A 21,441-nucleotide genomic window follows, 5' to 3' on the forward strand; every position below is an offset into this window, starting at 1 on the left:
GGGCTGTCCCGGTCCGGGTGGCAGAACCCGTGGCTGTGCCAGCCCAGTGACAGAGGCCGGGGCAGCGGCTCGGGGCCCACCGCTCCCCATCCCGCGGTACGGCTGCCGCAGGAACCCGGCCCGGCCTCGGCAGCGCTGGAAACGCGGGACGGGCGATTCCTGCAGCTTTCTTTACACAGAAATACTGCTCCCAGCACTGGCCTTGACCCAGATTTTAAACCAATGAATACGAATTTTGTCCGTCGCTCTCCCGTTTCTGTCGCTGTTTTTGAACGCTGGTTACCATTTATTAGACTTTACAGGAAGATGTAAACCTACTGACACTGCTGTGTAATGAATGCTCTAGGAAGACTTTCTCTGATCTGTTTCCATTCTGCAGCACACAGAGAACTTTTTGAGACGATTCTTGTCCAAAGCAAGATGTTACGCTCAGTAAACCTGAGGCACACATCAGACTCTGTCCTATTGCACATCAATATAATTCTGGTTAATCAAAACCCGTGTTGAAACCACATCTTACATTTGTTACATATTTTGTTGCAGCTTAAGCTGCAATAATAACATTATAATAATAACAACATAATAACATTAATTTGCTCCTTTCAATCAAAATTCTAAGTCAGCTGCCTAATTCTAGGCATTTACAATGCATTTAGCAGGTTACAGAACTCTAGAAGTACATTTGTCCCGATTCACAGTTAACACCCTGCTACATTCCTACTACTGCAGGGGTAGAAGTGACCTTGAAATAAACAGAAATTGGACCAGATTCCTCACTTGAAATTGCAGGTCAGATCCAACGATGTCCTGGCACAAATAGAGCCCACCTAAGTGATTCCACACATCTAAAGAGCTTTGAACAAGATTTTTTGCACATATTCTCGGCCATTAGCTAGAAGAACCTTTGGCCTTCTACTTGTAGAGGAGGATGTGAGCAGGATGAACACAGATGTGAAAGTGGGGGGTTAACAGGGTGTACGTGTTTGGGGGGCAGGGGAAACCCTTGCCATAAAGCCAGGCTTGAGGAAAGGGGTAGATACTGGTCTATGGGTGTGTCAAAAATACGGCAGTTCTCCACCCATCCCTCCTCACAAAAACAGTGTGAGGGAAATTCTGTTTACTTGAGTCAGATTATAGCAGTTTCAAGGAAGGTCATGATTTGGGCCTAAACAATTTTGGCTTACTGCCAGCAACTTGTTTTCAAAAGTATAAATAGAAATTACTTCAGAGTATTCTGAAAAATAAAGATCAATGGGCAGGAGAAGCCAGCTGAACTGTATTTCAAAGTATTTCCAGATATGTCCTTAAATGAGGTGAGATAGCATGCAACAAGGAATGTCTCTCATAAATATTAACCTAGTTTATCTTTAATGAGGTTTGACTACATTTAATTAGTTTGAAAGATTTCATTTTAGAAAACGTAGGTCTCATCCCTGGCTAGAAGAGGTGTTACATGACCTAATAATCTTTTCCATTTTTAGATGCTGCTGCCTGCCATGATGCTCTGTGTGATTTGTACCATTCCCCAAGGACAGAGCAGAGTGATCCTTGGTTTGGACAGGTGCTGCAGTGCCTCCTCCACCAGTCTCCCTCCACAGAAACCCAGCTGGGCCTTAACCATGACAGTTCCTACAAGGTGACAGGGCCACAAAGCTCTTAAAAACTGCTACAATATAAAGCAAATAGTTTCCTAGCTCTTCTAACACATCCACAAGAGTGATCCAGTCCTTCTCTGCCTCAGTATTAGGAAGGGGGAAAACTTGCTAATTTTTGTCCTGTAGTAGGTGCTGCATGTGGACAGTGTCCAAGGAAGCCTTGCCAAATGTTATTTTCCTCCCATAGTAGCCCTGGTTGTTTAGCTTTTCTACATATTAAATGACTGGGGAAGAGTGACTTGGCTTTTGCTTTTTGAAAAAAATACTGTGGAAAATACCACTGTCATTGGTCATTTTTACCATGGAAGTGGCATTTCCTGGAGCAGCTCCGTGTTAGATCTGTCCTACAGACTGCAGGGCTGCTGCCTAGGTACACCTGGCCTAGCTGGATTCCCTCTTAGTCTGTGTTTCCATGAACATACAGTCTCATCCTAAAAGGCAGCCTTGGAGGTGGATTCTCTGGGGCTGGTAACCTGAGCAGAGCTGAGTCAGGAAGGTGTGTGCTTTTAAGTGCCAGTACATGCATCTCTTGACTGAGGAGGAAACTTGTACCCAGAGATGTTTGGGGTGGCTATTTCCTTCATAAGTCTTCTGTGCCTCTCTTTCAAGGAGAATGTGTTCATACCCATGTGTTTCACGGCTGCTGAGTGCAAAGGTGATCCACAGGACTTGGGCAGCTCACTGCCTTGGTATAAAAACTTGGAAGATGTGAAAATCAGGTGGCCATGCTTGGCTTTAAAAAGATTTCACTGACAGTCTGAATGAATTAACTCTCTGGGGTTCAAACCAGCAGGCATTGTCAGATACAAGGGATTAAAAGGCTTTTTAATGTGGCTTAGTAGTGTACAGAAGATTGGCTTACTTGTATGAGCTCTTCTTTTGTCACATTGATCTTTATTTTACATTGTGCTTAGTACAACAGAAACTGGAGGCTGAAGTCTTCTTTCCTGAATCATCTGATAGGACTTGGCCCTTTTATTGCTTAGTAAAATAATTTTTTGTGAAGGAGGAATTGATTTTTGCCAGTGTAGCCACTGTTGAGTAATAGCTGAAGAATACCAAGTTGTAATAATTTCATGAGCACTGTATGTGGCCATGTCAGTGAGAGGAAGTTACTATAGGGTGAGTTGTACTTCTTTATATTGCTTTCCTCTATAGATGTATCGATCTAACCTAATAGGGAGCTAGCTGATGAAGGAATAAAAGGCAATTCAGTGGTTCCCCTGTGTCACCTGTATGTGACTAAACCCATGAGGTGGTAATTATGAGAATGATAGCTCCAGTTCTGAGGGATGCAGCTGGTTTGCCAGGCTGTAAACTAAAAATTATAGGAGGATAAAGTTGGCAGTGACTGATGGAATAAATACTTCAACACCAAGGCAGACTTCACAGAAGAACGTGGATGAAGATGAGCCTTCCTCTCTGCAGCAGTGGAAGTCACACAGAAGGAAAGGCAAGTGTGTTGACCAGCTTACTGCTCTTAAGTTCTATTTTGTCATAAATATTTTAGTACTGAGTAAGTGTTTTGTGGTCAGTACTTACAGCCAGTACTTCATGAGAGACTAAATCTGTGAGGTCTGGGTCTGTCTTGGCTCTGCAGAGGTATCCATGGTCGATGCACTGGGGGTGCAACTCGAGAACTGGTGTGCTTGGAGCCAAAAACACAGATCTGGAGGAACAGTTAACTAGGCACTTGAGACAGCAAAGTGCAAACACAGTCACAAGGGTTTTTTTGTCTTTTGTATATAAATAAATAGGTTTTAGAATAGTGTGTGGCCTTTCACATATAGGTTTAATTAACCTTGGTGTTCTGATGTGGTGGTTTGTGTTTGTTCTTTTTTTAATATGGTGTAGTCAAAAACACAGTATCAAAGGTAAGAACAAATTTATTACATAGACACCATTGAGGTAAATATCCCAGTAGTGGGATGCTGGTCAGTCTCTGTTTCTCAACTGAAAGGTAATACAGCAAAAGAGGTTTTTCTCTTGTCCTTTTATTCACCATTTATTGCACTGTTTTCACCACTTGCTGTCTATAATCGATTGGTTGTCCCCTGCTGTTACCATGGATATTTAATGCATTGACATGGAAAAGAGACACATTTTTATGAAAAGGAAAATGCAACTACAAAACTCCTCTTTCCCTGAATGGACAGTTGTGCTATATTTTATGTGACTACAGCCAATAATGGCTTTTTGCTTCTTGTTCTTGCCTGCCATCTACACACACAGACATCCCTCCTGCACCTCCAGTGTCATGAGGCTGGTGCCCAGGTGGTGCCATGTAGCTCTTCGTGTCCATTCTCCCTCCCTGGGGCAGGTGAAAAGGGCCACAGGGAGATTTTGTAGCCTTGGAACTCAGGAGCACTTAATGGAAGAATGGCAAATGCTGGCAAATGCTGTTGGTTGGAGTGGTCCAGCATAAACAGGAATCCAAGACCCTCCCTTAGACTCTTACGTCTGGGTTTTTTTGAGATCAAAGGAGAACATGGTATTTTGAACAAAATGTGCAAGGGCCCACCCTTCCTGAACTGCACTTCTGGTGGTATATGCTGTCCTGCAGCTGTAATACTCTATAGAACGGTTGGGTTTCTCCCCTCCCTGCCCTCTTTTAATATGTATCATGAGAGAAATTCAATAGATGTTTTCACAGGAGTCTCTGATCCTACACTGCTCTCATTGTGCCTCTGTGTTCTGTGAGCAGGGCTGCTATCAGTAACAATTTACATCCAGCACCTCTGATTCATCTGAAGTTCATGTAATGTGTTACTTACACTAGATGGAGGTGCCAAAACTGACCTGTAAACCTAAAATGAAATTGGGACTACAAAACTAATTTCATTTAGATTGTGAAAATTAGACTATAAATGGAATTCCTGTGGGAACTGTGTAAATCTTCTTTGACATTGTTTTAATGTAATTCTTTTCTTAATAGGGTAACTTTAAATTACATAACCAGTACATAGTTTTAACTAGCACAGATTTGTAGCAAATCTTGCAGTAAGATGAGGAACATTCTGTGGTGTTTCTGAATTTAAGGATCACACTGTATAGCTTTAATGGAGTTGACTAGACAGTCAGGCATCAGACACCCTCCCCAACCCTGAGCAGAGAGGTAATGAATGACACAAAGCTGGGATGTCATTTGTCAAATATCTCTGTCCCATCAGTAAATTTTAATTTATAAAATGCACATGGATCTATGTACAGGATAACACAAATTCAGGGTAAAGATTTGTTCTATGTTCAAAACTCAAGTCAGAATCTGAATTTTAAGGTTAGTACCTGGATCACAATTCCATGTCCAAATCACAGTAGTTAATCCCTAATCTGGGAAAATTTTGAATTAAAGACCTATTTTTTAAATTGGATCCAGGAATTTAAGATCTGACTAGCTCCATGTCATTTTGTGTTCTCTTAATTGATGTCAACACAAAATTTGTGTTCTCTTAATAGATGGCAAGTAAGTGTGCTTGTTTTATGCATGAAATTAAATTAAGGACTGAAATTATTCTGAATAATTCAAATGCTCATGCTCCAGATGACAGCATATTCTGCTTGCTGTGCTGCTTTTTTTCTTAGACATGTTCTTGTTTTTAAAGATAACATGTTCAGGTCTGATTCTTCAAGTTTAATTCTGCCTGTGAGCAAATTCAGAGGGTTGGATTAACACATGCACTATCTGTGCATGGGAGCTCAGGCATTAGATTCTCTCTTCGGGGGAACATTTAAGGTACTTGAGATAATTTGACTAATGAAAACAATAATTTTGAATGTTTTACTGCAAGTAACTCATAATATCCTGACATTCTGTAGAATGTATAATAGTGCTTTTAAACAGAGAGGAATATGCTGAATGCTGGGACATCTCTAAACTTGCTTGAAGTTTTCTGTGTCTCTTACTCAGCAAGTCTTCTGTATTGTTTAAAACAATATTGTCCTGGTCCTGCTCTAAGCCAGTAGATGCAAAAGCCTGTCAGGTTGTATAAGAGTCAGATATCAATCATTTTTTATATCCAAAATCACCACTACAAGGCTGCCTTGCACAACACTTAATTCATCTGGGCCTCTGTTAAACATCCTCTTGTGTCAGTAAAGTTCTTGAAATGAATTGATTCTTCAGACATAGTGAGTGCTGATAGCAGGCAGCCCTTGCATGTTCTTTCTCCCTTCTGCATGCTTAGGGCTGGTCTTCTGTCTGATTGTCTATATGTCCTTCCAAGAAGGCAGGCACTTCCTTTTCCATAATGAAGTCAAGCTCTTTGTTCTTTCTAAGGTTTCATTCCAAGGAATGCCAAAGAACAAACTTTAAAATTCTAGCATACTGTATTTGCAAAGAAAAGTAAAATGTAACAGATAGGAATCCACTTTAAAATAGAAAATTGCACATAAAATTGCACCACCAGCAAAGACTTGAGAGAGCTGTTGGCAGTTAAAAATTCACATTCTTCTCCCAACTCATAAGAAAAAGTGGTATGGAAAATACATTTTGAACAAATATAGTCCTAAAAATAGGAAAAAAAAGAGGATCTCAAACTTCATTAGCAGAAATTTCAACATCCTGAATCCTCTCATATTACAGCTTGACCCAGCCCTGCTCAATAATGAAAACAGTTTACAAGAGAAGGTAGATTTGCCTTTCTGATGGGTATAACTTTATAATTATAGGTACTATTAATAAAACTTGAGTGTTGCAGAAGCAAAAGTGACAATCACGGCTTGAGACCTTCCCTGGCATGACTATATGGGAGTTTTAGCTACAAGGTAAAGCATTTACCACCTTACTCTTACAATCTGCAATGAAAGTAGCTACATTCTGTATTGCAGTCCTAATAGTGTTAGCTGCTAGGACTATAAAAACTGCTAAGAAATGTGAAAATGCTTAAGCTATAAAAAGCATATTGGCATGATTCAATAGATGCTCTGATCAAAACACAATGTGCTTCAATAAAAAGAAAATGCAATTTAATTTGCTCCTGTCAGTGGTATGTGCTGCATTGTGTTTGTTTCTTGCATGGGAAAGAGGAACAGCAAAGAACAGGGGCTGAGCAGGTGTTTGTCCTGCAGCTGACCCCACAAGCAGCAGACTTGAACGAGTCTTCCCAGACACAGAATTTTGCCTGAGCAGAGGTAGTTGCAAAGTCAGAGCCAAGCATGAAAACCACCTCCTTTTCAAATTAAAGTTTTTATTGGCATGACAAGGATATGTATAGTGTTGTTTGGTGCAGTTCTGGGTATACTGAACAGCTTGTTCACCTACCAACGGGAATCAGGTTACTTTTGAGATCTGTATCTGATCTGTATCAGATACTAAAGTTGGCTTGGTTTGTTCTAACAAGAAAAAAGAGAATTGAAGAAAATATTTCTTAGTAGAAATTCAATGAAAATATTTTATGCTGCAAGTCCAGCATTCCAAGATAGAATCTTTATTTTTTTTTCCAGTGAATGTATGCACAATCCAGTAATAACAAAAGTTAGCAGAAACCTATTTTAGTAAAACCTCATTAATCACAGCAATCTGATATAGTATACCTGATGTTCATTATATTTAATGAGAAATCACCGAGCAAATGTGCTCATTAGTGGCTCTGGTATTGGATAGCTCTGTGAGAAGTACTTGTCTAAAGCCTGTTTCAGTTATGTACATTTAACAAGCTCCACGAATAGCTCTGGGCTGCTTCCTGTTCCTCAGGCACTGGCAGCGTGTCTGAAACGTTTTAAAAGACATGGAGGCTGCAGCCCAGGCTGGTTGTTTATGGGGGTGCTGAAATCTTGGATCCCACATCCTCCTCTGCTATTTCTCATGGTACATGTGCTTGGCGAGCTGCTGCTTCGTGTGCCGTGTCTCCCTGGTGTTCACCAGCTATGTTGGCCCTGCAGTGTCTGCTCCCTTCAAGAGTCAGTCCGGGCTTTGGAGAGCCCAAACCCACGCCCCTGCCTCCTGACTGCTTTGGTTTTCAATTTGCACACCTTGCCCATAAAGGCAGTCGGTTCCTGGTTGATTACACATCCAGAACTGGATCATCTGGGGCTGAATCTAAATGATCTGTGAAGTGCCTTCCGACCCAAACCGCTCTAGGATTACAGGATTCTGTAACAGTAATAGAATTGGGGTTGAAGAGTTCTCTCAACAGAATTAGTTCCTCTGCTCTGAACTTATTCTGCCTTCAGTGCTGGAATGGAAAAGCAGCCTGACTGAAGTTAATATCTACTAGCAGCAGTAACAGTGATGCTTCCTTGAATTCCCAAGTTTACACTTACTGGAATCCAAGGTGAGAGGTAGAACAGAACATTGTGCTGTTTGTAATTAAAATGTTACCACGAGGAAAAAAATGAAGACTAGAATGAAGTAAGGCTGTGCTGACATCCATGCATGTAATTTGGTTTAGATAATGGAAAAACAGACTATACAAAGAAAAACCCGTATCTCATATTTTTTTGTGGTGGTCACATGTTCTGGAATTGTATTTTTGTAACAAACAGCATTAGTTTTAATAATTTTCTTTTAGAAACCTAACGTTGCTGAGACAGTAATCAAAATCAGAAGACTTATGCAATGGGCCCAGTCAGCAAACCCGGATACTTTTCATCCTGTTTCTTTAAAAAAAGCAACAAGAAGCAACCACATAGTTTAGATCCCAGGCGCTGGGCCCAGCATTTATCGTTTTAACCTCTCAGTGCCCAGCGTTCACTCCCTGCCCGGGCCCTGCAGGACCGCACCGGGGGCTGCACCGGCTGGAGCGGGGCTCCGTGCGGGGACAGCGGCAGCCGCTGGGGAGCTGGCAGTGCCCGGCAGCTCCGGGGACCCAGCCCGGGCCTCGCCCAGCCCGGCCCGATCCGATCCGTCCCTCTTCGCCGCCCTTCCAGCTCCTCCTCCCGGCCCTATCGGTCCCTCCTCGCCGCCCTTCCAGCTCCTCCTCCCGGCCCGATCCGTCCCGTCCCGCCGCCCTTCCAGCTCCTCCTCCCGGCCCGGCCTCGCTGCCCCCGCCCATGAGGCGGCCGGGGCCGCCTTCCCGGGAGCAGAAGATGGCGGCGGCCGCGGGCTGGGCGCTGCTGGCCCTGGCGCTGTGTGTGAGCGCGGCGGCCGCGACCGGCGGCTCTGAGGGGAAGCGGCGGGAGGGGCCGCCCAAGAAGAAGGACATTCGGGACTACAATGACGCGGACATGGCCCGGCTGCTGGAGCAGTGGGAGGTGCGGGAGTCGCCGGGGCCGGCGGGGTCCGCTCGCACCACGCGGAGGGAACGCCGCGGCTGCCGGGGGGCGGCGGGGCCGGGCCGGGGCAGCTCCGCGGGCAGCGGCCGCTCTGCCCAGTGCTGGGAAGGCGGGGGATCCCCGGGCCTGGGCGGGAGGGATTCCCGAGGCTGCTGAAGGGTGGCCGGTGCCTTGTATCTTTCCTCCGAGGCTCTGGGTCCGTGTATAGGGGTTTCAAAGTCGGGGCGAGCGGCCCTCGGCCTGCCCTGCCCGGCTGGCCCTGTCCCGCCTTCCCAGAGCCCCAGCACCCAGCCTGGTGCTCGGTCCCTGCCAGCAGCCTCGTCTGGCTGAAAAGTCGGGTTTTTTCGAAGTATTGAGCCATACACATTATGTGACCGAGGGTGGATACCAGGCGGAATATTCATTTCACGTTTACAGGGTAGATACGTTATTGTTTTAGTTTGGTGTGTCTTTCTTGTCTTTCCTCATAGTAACAGCTTCTAATTCCAGCTCTCTCTTATCGCCTTCATCCTTATCAGCCCACTGCCTTAACTTTCCTTGGCGGTTTCCCATCACTCTGTTCTCCATGTGATTATCATGCCACTGTTAGGTTCTTCTCACTCTGTTATGTTCCATCATCTTCTGATAAATGCCAGAGCAGTCCTCACTGTCATTTATTCTTTCCCGTGAGGTTTGTCCCTGGAATATTTTGCAAAAATCCTTAAAGGTAATAATAGAAAACTTCTGTTTATGTAACACCAGTTGCAGCTGTAAGTCAAGGTGGAGAATTGTACTTTATATGTGAATTATAGATAAACTAACAGGAAGTATGGATGCCTGCCTTGGCCCTGGTTGGCAGGTTATGGACTTATTCATCCCTTGGATTGTTACTGCGTGTATCCCTTTAGCAAGGGAGGTTCTTAGAAAATTGTGTTGAAATTTTAAATAAAATTAGTAAAAGGCTCAAAGTTCACTTTTCTTTTAGTGGTATCAGCCAAGGACCCAGCAGGCCCAGCTGCTAAAAAATCAAGGCTTAATATTGCCCAACTTGAACCAAATTTAGCCTTGTAGGAAAAAAAATCTTGAAAGGTGAGCATCTCCTTTTAATGAGATGGCTGAAAGGGAGGCTCAAGTTAATGCTGTTGTAACTCTTGACTGTATATTCTGCTCCAGCCCTAGTGGGCTGTTGAGGGTTTTTCCTTTTCAGCTGGAGCAGGTCCGTGATTCAGCTTACGATGTGATGCACAAATGCAGATGTGGCAGAGCAGCAGGGGAGTCACTGCTCAGGCTGGGTGTAAAAGTGGCCAGTTCTTTTCCCTAGGATATAGATTGATGAGCAGAGAGATGGCTTTCGTCTTTGGATTGAGGATGTTTATTTTTCTTACCTATATTCATTCTCACACAGAGTAAGCACTTCTACACACTTACCTAACAAGCTACAAATGGTGACCTAGGGCTCTGTCCACAAGGCCTTTTAAGTATAAACCCTCCAATTATCAAATGCCAACTAATTTATTTTTACTTTTAACCCAATAACCAAACATCTGTGTTCTGCACTGTGTACCTTTCTGTCCAATCACCCAATACCACCCAAAACCATGAAGAAAGGCAAAGACAAGCCAATGCCCTAGGACCTCCATCTTGTCCCTCATTCACTACTATATCTCAAACTATAAAGTTTAAAATTTTCACCCAGTGACTTAACATAATTCTGTCTAACTCACGCATTCACATTCCCAGTTTCTCTACTTAGTTTTAGAAGCCTTCTCCATGGTCCAGTGTTCTCTCGAGTGTCTGAGCCTGTCAGCACAGATAAAGAGACATTTTCTGTGCCTGGGGCTCCAGCAGCTGGGGGTGTCCCTGCGGAGATGCACACAGAGCAGAGCTCAACAATTAGGGGTTGTTTGGTCTCCTGGCATGGTCAGTTGCAGGGCCTTTTGCCCTGCACACAGGAAACATGAAAGGCTTGAGGGGGTGGTGGCCTGAGGGTGGAGAAGAAGGGGTATGAGTGCACTTGATGGAGTGGGATGAGAAACAAAGGGGCCACTGTGAATTCGGGTAAGAGCAGGAGCTACGCTTGGGAATGAGAGCCACAGGGCATAGATCTGTACAGAATCAAATGCCATTACTTTCAACTGAATGAAATGATCCCAATTATTTCCGTGGCAATTAGACTAAAACCATTGGAGGATGTTGGTTGTGACATTCTTGGGTTCAGCTGCAAGCCTGAGCCTGTGGCTCCAGCAGCTTTCCCAGCAGGAGCAGCCACCTCTCTGTGCAGGAGCTCGTGCTGCCCCTTGCTCCTTGCACACGACTGCCTGGTGATTCGGGAGAGTGATCTGCTGGAAAACAAGGATGGGCAGCGGGGCAAAGAGGCAGAGGTGCTTCAGCAGCTCACTTACAGCCTGGAGGAAGCCACCAAGGGATTTTCCTCATGGAAAGGGACTCTCCTGAAGCCTGGAGTCCTGGGGAGCTGGACACAGAACGGGGAATCTGGGCCGGAGGTGTCTTGGTTACTGAAAGTGTCTGGTGCTTTAAATAGTTCATTATTGTTACAAGCTCAGGGTTTCTCAGGCTTGACTCTGACCATTGAATTGGCAAAGCAGTTAAGGGGCATATGTTACTAATGTTTTTAAAAATCAAAAAATTTATGAGTGCATTTATGAGAAATTTCTGAGAATGGGAGCTGAGGGGAGGAGCAAGTGAAGGAATATGCAGGTTTTCCTGTGTCTGTGTAACACTTTCCCTCTGGAACCTCATGTTACTGTTAAAGTGAGTGAGTCTCCTAGACTTTTCAAAGCAAAAGCTTACACTTTCCTTTCACTTTTTTACCTTTTAGATATCTTTAAGCACAGCTGCATGACATTTTGTACAGAAAATAAGAAAATAAATGCCATCTAGGGGAGCTCTTGGCATCTTCTGATAATACTCCCATTCAAACTGTAAGAATACAACTTCAGGAGCATTTAGTTGAATAGTTAAAAAAAAAAATAGGTAATACATGTTAACAGCTCATTTGTTGTCACAAAACCCAAACTCAGTTTCTGTATTTTACACGGAGAATTTGGAAATGTTTCTTTTTGCCTTTTTCTTTCAAAACTGAAATAAGTTTGCTTTGTTCTAGTTAAACCACACTTAAGTTTCAATTTGCTCTTATTTGTGGAGAATGTTTTCAGTCAATCACATAAGATTTTGTATTTTTACTGTTCTTTACCAATTTGACCATTCTCAGGTTTTCTGTAAGATAAGTAATGTTCCCACTTAGTGATGATAGGGACTTGGGCTCTCCCTCCCTTCCAGTTCACTCATTTCAGAAATTTCAAAGCGTGTGAACTACTCGAAAGCATGTTTCAGACTTGCAAAATTGAAACAAAGACATAATTAGTAAGGAAAGAAAGGATAAAGTTTAAGGCTCCTATAGCTTCTGTTCTGTGGTCCCTAAACTTTAAACTGTTGTCTGGAAGAAGCTGCAGAAGTGAGCTGGGGAAGGAACATGGGTCAGTTGTGTGAAACCTTAACCTTTGAGGAGCGTGGGATGCTCCATGGGTGTGTAGGAGGATGCTGCTGGGTTTGTGTATAAGCATTTGCAGAGATGTGAGGGTGGTGCATTCTGAGAGCTGGAAATCAATCTCAGCTCCTGACTTCTGAGGCCTCTGAAGGTGAATGTCTTACTGCTACAGGTCATGTTCCCAAATGTTGTGATGCATTTTGAAGTCACAACAGCACCTAAAATATCTGCCTTAATTCCTGCTTATTTAATGGTGCTTAGGTGGATGCCAGTGTAAGGCTTCTGAGGGGTTTTATTCTGTTTTTAATACTCTTTAATTCTACAATACAAACACGTTACAGAAATCAGGTTCTGGCTTAATTTAAGTTGTCATCGTATTCAGCTCAGTTGTGAGTGGTTTTAAGGGGTTGTTTGATTGTGCTTTTCCAAATATTTGAATGGTTGTCAGCCTCAGCAGAAGCATCAAGAGGTTAATTTTTTTCTTTTTGGTAGGAGTGATTTACTCTGGGTGATTATGTTGTCAGGCTGTGAGTTACATCTGTGTATTAGAACCTTTAATCAAAATCTTTCTGTGGCATAGGCACACAGAAAATCTGAATTCTTGTGGGTTTAATTGTTTAAAGACACTAAGAAAACTTAAATTCTCAAGCAATCACATGATTCCCAAAAGTGAGTTTTAACCTCTGAAAGCAATACCAAATGAATGTCTTTTCATATATGTGTGCATGAGACTTTTTATTGCAACTTTCCCATTTCATCTCACATGCATAATAAATATTTGTGAAACTGTGAAGGAAAAAAATACTGTTTTATCAGTTTCATAGGTGGAATTGAATTAGGCTGAAATATTTCTTGGTGTGAGATAAAATGAGATTCCACCTATCAGTATGAAAATGTGCATCATTTTCAGGGGAAGGTTATAAATTGAAAGAGCAGTCTTGGTGAAGGATCTTGAAACAACAGTCACTATTTCTTTTGGTTTCACAATCTCCATCATTCAGCTAAAAATATTTTATCAAAGCAAAGTTATTCTCTAAAAAAAGAGGAATTAAAAAAAACAAAGACCTAAAATATATTTGTGGAAGAGTTGAGTTTAAAGCTTCCTTGTCATTTTTAAAACAGAAAGATGATGACATTGAAGAGGGAGATCTCCCTGAACACAAGAGGCCTCCAGCACCAATAGATTTCTCAAAAATAGATCCAGGCAAGCCTGAAAGCATCCTGAAGCTGACAAAGAAGGGGAAGACTTTGATGATGTTTGTCACAGTGTCGGGAAATCCCACAGAAAAGGAGACAGAAGAAATCACCAGCTTGTGGCAGGGCAGTCTCTTCAACGCAAACTACGACGTGCAAAGGTGAGCTGTTGTGCACAAAGATAAAGTTCTTGCCTTTGCAGAACCATTTCTTTCCTCTTGAAAATCTTTTCAGCTGTTCATCCTTTGCTGTTCTCCACCTTTATCATTCATTACTATTTCTGTTTCTTTGTCAGTTGCGACAAAACTTTGGTGTGGTGCAGAAACCTCTTCAATGCTTATGCATGATGTGTGTGTGTGTACCTCAAATTTTATCTCACTAGGGTTCAGCTATTTATCAGTTCTAGCTGCAGTAGTTTGCCTCTATGTGCTTGATAGAAAACATCACACTCTGAAGACTTGTCACCACAAAAGGCTTTCTGTTCCCCTGCTAAAAAATGTGACTCTTTTTCTCTCTGAAGAGAGCATCAGTTTATAACAGAAGAATGTTGTGCTCATGTATTGAGTCTGAGAAGGGTTGCAATAAGTATATAAAGCAAATTTAGTCCTCATTAGTGGATTTTACATAGTGCCAAATGAGTTTTAAGTTTGTTTCCTTATTCTTGCTTCCTTGGTTACTTATTGATATACTTCATACATTTTATTCTTCAATGTCCTAGAAGATTGTTCTCTTGTCCCCATCCCCAGGCAACAACTAGACCAGCTTCTTGCTCGTAAGCATGTGCCTTAGTCATGTAGGGTCTCTGAGCAAATGCTGGAGTGTTTGAAAAGTAGAGTTAACTGAAAAAAATATGGATTTTTCCTCTAGGTTTATTGTTGGCTCCAATCGGGCCATCTTCATGCTGCGGGATGGTGGCTACGCCTGGGAGATCAAAGACTTCCTGATAAATCAGGAAAGGTGTGCAGATGTTACTCTGGAAGGTCAGGTTTATCCTGGCAAAGGAGCAGATGAAAATGAGAAAGTGAAAAACAAAACAAAACCTGAAAAAGCAAAGAAGAAAAAAGACGCAGAGAAGAAATCTAATGGTGTCAAAGAGGACAACCGAGCAACGAACCAGAGAGAGGAGCTATGACAGCCACAGTACCCAGACTGAACCCTGCTCTGCTGCTCCTTGAGGGGAACCTGCTGATGAGTCCTGGCTTTTGGGGAGGAAGGAAGCAGAGACTACTGAAGCTTAAATTTGTGTTGAAATTCACCAGTTTACTCATTGCTGTTGGCCATTTGTTTAGTTACAGGAATGGTAATGCTTCATGCTGGCAATTGACTGCTTTAGTTTGTAATTCTTTTATGCTTTTGTTGTTGTTTAAAACTAGCATACAAATCTGTGTGTTTAACATTGCAAACTTAATTTAAGTGGAAAAAAAGAATTATGGTCTCAGAATACACCGATGCTCATCTGTAGTAGCTGTGTCCATCTTGGGTGTGTAAATCATGGATTCACAGCTGCTGTCAGAGAGCCTAGTGCAGTGTGAAAAGATTCTCTTGGAAGATGGTTTGAGAGACACAGTTGGCACAAAACTGCCCAAAGTTACAAAGAATAGTGGGCCAAAGATGCCTGAAATTACAGGGTTTAGGACATGTTTGGTTAGACTGCCTTTTTCTTTAAAATAAACTTAACCCATTGTGTCCCAGGAAATCTGTGGCAGTGCTCGGGAGTGTGATGGACCAGGTAGGAACTCTGCTAATGCACTCCAGATCTGTACAGGAGGGACACTCTGTGCCCTTCAGAAGTGAATGGAATTGTAGCACCTGCACCAGCAGTGTCAGGGTGAAAAGTGAAGACAAATCCAGGGCTTTCAGGTTGCTCCTGCTGCTAAAGGACTGTGCCTCTGTGCCTGTGGAAGCAGCTGTTCCATGTCCCCCGTTACTCAGGAAGTGAGCTGGAAGAAAAAGCTTTAACTCTGAAGTTAATTTGGTTTACTGATTGAATGGTTTGTTTAAATATTTGAAAAAGCACCAGTTACAGCACAGAGTTAAACTTTGAGTTAGACATATCACTTACTGATGCTGATCTGGATGGAGTTTGGTGGGTGTTTTTTCTTGGTACAGATCTCTGACTGATGTAGTTAATTGTAAATGACCATTTGATTAGAATACAAGAAGTTGGACATATGGGAGCCAATACTTTGTATAATTGGGAAGGGTTTAATATTACTCAGATTGTATTCAGTCAAATGCTTTGCTTAGAATTGTTTCCCTTCTGCCTTACTACCAGTTAGGGACTAAAGGCACCGAGTAGTGTGGTCCACATCATTTTGCAGAGGATGAGCACAGTATCCACTGCCTTCATTCAATACTGGTATGGTGTTACTTTTTCTTTAAGGTGCTAAAATCCAAATATTGGATAAAAGGTCCTAATTGAACCATAATGGTTGATCTTGTGGAATACTTCGGTATCAAAAGTATGAAACTGTGACTGAGTCTTTGTTCTAAAATAAAAGATGTCTCTAAACTTATTGTTTTGAAGAGTAGTAAAACCTTTTAAATAGATCTGCATTTAGTTATGTATTCAAGAGGCAGACCAACTCATCTTTGGTTTCTCTATGTAAGGACTAAATAATGTTGATGAAGGTTCCAGTTGATTCATTTTATTTCATTTTAATTATATTTGTGTGAATTTAGATTAAAGAAACCTTTGCAACTACATTAAACAGGCCTGTACCTGTTTGAGTGGAAAATTAAAATTTGTTTCTTCAGGATTAACTATTACTTTGTATTCTACTACTAATGCAGATGTTCAGTGGAGTTGAGAACAGTCTCAGTAGATATTTGGATAGTTGAGATGTACAGTCCAATTCTTGTGCATAACTAATTTATCATTTGGTCACATATCCCAGGTTAGCACCATCATTTGTAAATAATATTGCTTCTCATCTCAAGGGAAGACCAGAGGTCATATGAAACTATAAAAATGAAATATTAATGAGTTTTTGCTTTTCACAGTTATGGTATAGAGGTGACAATTCAGATTTTGATCAGAAAGACATGGAAGTGCAGTTTTATATTCCTCTTAATGTTATTTCCTTTTTGATCAGATTGGGTTTGAGACTATTGGAGAAACAATTACTACACTATATAGCCCAGCTTTTAAATATGGATATTTCAGTCATTCATAAATCTACATTTACAGTAGATTGGGGCTTTCCCCTTTGTAGTTAAAAGGAGCTTTGTTGAAATTGAACCAGCCAGTTGGCCTTTTTTTTGGTTGGTTGGTTGTTTCTCAGTCAGTTGCCCATGCCACATGCAGATATATCTTGTGCCACATAGCATAATCAAATTTCAAAGTGTTTGGGGGTCTTTTTGGTTGTTTTGTTGGTTTTTTTTTTAGGTTTTTAATCTGTGTGATGACTTGGCAGTTGTTTTCTTTGATATAAAACACAAAATGCCACCTTCACAAAATAAGTTTCTTTTACTCTTCCACTTTTCTTCTCCCTTTTTCATGCTTTACACTAACCAAATACTGAAATATACCAGTATATATGGCAGTCTGGCAGGAGCTGCTTTACCCCAGCCAATTTTTCCCTACTGTCAGAGTTCATTACTCAAGAATAACCTGAATTGCCTTTTAAATCTGGTAAAGTCTTTGAGACAGTTGCACTTGTCCTGGGACTGTGTTACATAACCAAATGTTTGGTGGTGATTTAAAGGGCCCAAATGCTATCACATACATGAATATATATATGTGTGTGTGTGTATATATATATCTCAAAATAAATATCCTCCAAAAGTTACAAAAGACCAGGAATGTTCTATGAGTGCCTCAGAAGATGGAGTCTCCTTTGGAGGCTTATCTGGCTTTTAATAACAGTTTTTTTAGTTCCACATACAGGACATTCAGATACCTCCTTTAAAACTAAATTCAATCAGTTGGGTGGTAATTATTGCTCTTACTATTTCCTTCTTTGTTCATTTCTATACAGAGGTACATGGAAAATCATGTTTTCATGACAGCGAAACATCTGCTGCCTTTCTCCTCCCAGCATAGTGGTTTCTCTGTTCTAGTGCTATAACTAACTTTTCTGAGCTACTGTTTAATTTTTAACCCAGCTCTCCTACTCAGAAAAAACAGTTTGTCAGTGATGCTACACAGGATGTGGTTGCACTTTGTGGAAAATTTACAATGGACAATCAACTTTTTATGTAATAAAATACTGGAAAAAAATATTCTGGGTTTTGTTGATGTGGGATTTTTCTTTAAACTGTTCTGACACAAACTACAACAGGATTTCTGATCTTAACTTAGAGTGGTCAAAGCATTTCTCTGAACAGTCAGGTCAGCCTTGACTTCCAAGAGAATACTTTACTGTCACTGTTCCTGAACTCTTTCAATTTTGTTCCAAAAAGAAAATTATAAAATGCCATTTTGTAAAGATACAGAACAACCTACTTTTATCTGATATTTGGCCACTGTTCTTGATGAGTCTCTGGTAAGACTTATAAATTACTTCCATTATTTTATCTGTGGCTCATTTCCTTTTTTAATCAGGAAATAACACTGCCTTTTCCAGAGGCTTTTTCTTTTAATTGCATCAGATATTTATAGAAATTCAAAGAACCTGTTCCTGAATGGAGAGGATGCCTCTGTTTTTAAAATGCCTAATTCACTGGTAGGTTACGTTTTTCTTTTTTAAGATTGCCATCCTACAAGATCCATTGATACCCTGCAATTTGATAATTCTTACTCTGGGATAAAATGAACTGGTTTTGAATATCCCTATTTTTTATCTTTTATACTGTCCCTCTTTAACAGGACAAATCCCACTGAATGCAGGTAGTACCAATTTGCCAGGAAGGAAAAGAAGAAGGAAAATCACTCCACTTGGATTTTTGGATGATGGTATATTTTCTCCTGCAGTAGTTCAGTGGTGGAGGGGGTTGGACACAGGAGAGCTCTGTGCAGAGCAGTTTTTGATTAGCATTTAAAAAGCTGCTGTGACATGCAACAATCAGGCATTGCACAGTGCCAGCTTCAGCCAGGGACAGATGGGAAATGCTTTGTTCCTTTCCCATATGATGCTACTTACCAGACCAGTGTTGATACTGGCTGGGTTATCAGTGCCATTATACCAATTGTTCCTGTGACAGGAAAACCAGATCTCTTAACCATCATTTAAATTAACAGTCATAGTGGTAATAATTAATTATTCTTAAAATGCTGTTATATGTGTTGTTATTATTACTTAGGCATTGGTATTTTGGGAGGGGAAAATGGGACAGTTAAAGGAGCTTCAGCCTCTTCCCTGTCTTATGGGCAAAGGCTACAACTCAGAAACAGAACCTTTTTCTTTCTTACTCCAGAATTGTGTCTCCATTGCAGGGGGACAGAAGACATCCTTGTTTGTTACAGAAGAGCAACTGAAATGCTCTAATTCATGGAGTTAATATCCCAAACTTTTTTTCCCTTAGATAATTTACTGATACCTAAAAAAAAAAACCAACAACAAAACCTGTGGGCCCATCTTCACTGCCTGCAACATCTGCTGCTCTTAAAGGTAAGTTTCAGTTGTGTCTGAACAGAGGCTGGACTTCTGTTGGCACCCTGCCCAATAATTCTGTGGGAAGCACTGACCAGAGCACTGAGTGCTCATTAAATCATTAATATTTAAATCAGCTCAGCTGCCTTAATTGGTGGCAGAGTTACATGTCTATCAGAGCTCTGTGTGCATTGGGAAGAGGTGAACAGCAAGCCCCTGGAATTTGCTTGTGAGGTGCAAGGATTGAACAGCACCATGAGGTGACCTAGGTCTTGATGTAATTTATATAAAGTTTTCTCTATAGTGAGGAAGACTGAATCATACAGGAATAATTGTACTGCAAGGGTGTATTGAAAATAAGATCGTGGTTGAGCACTTACTGAGTCAATATAAAAATAAGCAAAAAGGTTTAATAGGTATATTTATATGACCATTGCTATTCCTGAGATCATGCCTGCAGGCCATCTTGTATATTTGTGATTTTTTTAACTTGTCCTTCCTGCAACTCCATTTCATTCAACTTCTTTTTGCAAAAAAAAAATAAAAAAATTAGAAATTATTCCGTTTTTATCCTCTCATCTAAAATTATATTTCAGAAGTGTCAAAAATAGTTCATATTTGAAATTACATGAGACTTTCATATGACTATTTTATTATTCATCCTGCCAGTTGTATCCACAGCCCTGTGCCTTGCCAACCCTTGATCATCAGCTGCTGTCTTTCAGGTGCTGTACAGCATTTTAATCACTGTGTGGACTTTAGATAATGGCACTTACAATAGGTTGGAGCTGCCAGGAGCTTAATGGAAGCACAGACATGCAAATGCTTTGGCATTTAAGACAGCACTTGAGCACAAGACTTTGAAAAAACAACTGTCTTGCCTTTAATGTGGGTACCAGGTAGTTTGTTATCAAATAATGAGCTGTATAACCTAATGAGGGCAAGACCACTTTTCATCACCACTCCTCTCAGCCTCTGTTCCCACATAATATTTAAGCCATATTGCTCAGCTCTCAGATAACCCAGCTAAGTAAGGCCTGAAATGTATTTCAGCCATGTTATTTCTGGCAGGAGTGATAAGCCAGGACAGTCTTACTTTCTGGGATGAGAAAATCAGCTTTAGATTTGTAATCAGAGCAGACTGTGTTCAAGAGAAGTAGCTGTAGCACTGGAATACTGGAGCTGGTCTACAGGAAAGCAAAAAGAAACGAGCTGCATTCATTTCCTCAGGTGTTGCTATCAGCTGACAGGCCCTTTGCTTTCAGGTGAGGTATCTGTACTTTAAGAAACATTATCCTTTACTACTCATCCTACACTAACACGGGAGAGGAGATGGGGTTGTGGTGGGGCTGGTAATTTCATTGTGATCTCACATTACACCCTCTGGCAGAAGAAAAGAGAGACTTACTTGTAGGGGGATTCCTCCCGAGCAATTTCCTATTGAATCCTGTCACGGTTCCCTTATCACAGGCCCCTTACCGCGGCCCGATCGTGCTGGGACACTCCGGCCGAGCCTCACACTCACAAGCTGGGAGTGCCGCAGCCGTCCCTGCTGTGGGGGAGTCGGGGTTACTCAGGGAGGACGTGCTGGGCTCAGCTCCGTTCCCGAGCGATCACCTCAGCCAGGAGCTCCTGAGGGTGATTTGTGAAGCCACGCAAGGAGAAGGAAGGGTGTGGTTTGTTCACATCCACGGTCAGAAGGGGGGTACAGAACAGCCCCTGAGGGAGCTGCTGGGATTGCCCTTCCAGCCTGGAAAAGCCGGGACACCCCACAGCGGCTTCAGCTCCCGGCCGAACTGAGGGACCGGCTGCTCTGAAAATCCCCGAGGGCTGCATGAAAAACACTTAATTTGGGGACACGGACAGAGTTTCCTGTGCTCCACAGGGCTGGGGAGAAGCAAAGCTCAGCGAAGCAGCGGGAGAGGGAGCTGTGGCAGCTCAGTCCCGCAGGGACGGGCGGGAATCCCGCGGCTCTGCCGGGCCGGGAGGCGCCGCCAGGGGGCGCGCGCGGACAGGGAACGGCCTGCTCCCGCTAAAAATTAATGTCATGTAATATCATATCATTATAATATAATATCATAATATATAATATAGTATAATAACCTGTCGCTCTATTGGGAACGGCGAGAGGAACGACACAGACTCTCTTGTGAGTTGAACAGGAGAGTTCCTCCTCTGTACACCATCCCTCGATCTTCTCTTGCAAGAAAACAAGAAGCTGATAAACAGCACCTGCAAGGCTGTTTTCTATCTCTGAGGATTGTTTTAATTCCTCCTTATGATTTCCTAGGCCACTTTCTCAGGTGAGCTATGCTATTCCACAAGCACTGTGCTCCCTGCCTTTGCCCACAGTTAGCAT

The 21,441-nt window shown here is 42.0% G+C and overlaps 1 protein-coding gene across 2 annotated transcripts; it reads left to right on the forward strand.

Moving 5' to 3' along the window:
- Positions 1–1,642: 1,642 nt before the first annotated feature.
- Positions 1,643–17,772, forward strand: MESD (mesoderm development LRP chaperone). Of its 2 annotated transcripts, none has more exons than XM_033517076.1 (3): positions 1,643–3,108; positions 13,477–13,709; positions 14,416–17,772. In XM_033517076.1, the coding sequence occupies exons 1-3, from the start codon at positions 3,058–3,060 to the stop codon at positions 14,678–14,680; spliced, it is 549 nt and encodes a 182-aa protein (XP_033372967.1). In that variant the 5' UTR covers positions 1,643–3,057; the 3' UTR covers positions 14,681–17,772. The 2 variants fall into 2 exon arrangements, with proteins under 2 accessions (XP_033372967.1, XP_015494757.3); XM_015639271.3 differs by lacking the exon at positions 1,643–3,108 and adding an exon at positions 8,647–8,846.
- Positions 17,773–21,441: the final 3,669 nt, after the last annotated feature.

The sequence above is a fragment of the Parus major genome, chromosome 10, assembly GCF_001522545.3.
Source record: "Parus major isolate Abel chromosome 10, Parus_major1.1, whole genome shotgun sequence".
Lineage (NCBI taxonomy): Eukaryota > Metazoa > Chordata > Aves > Passeriformes > Paridae > Parus > Parus major.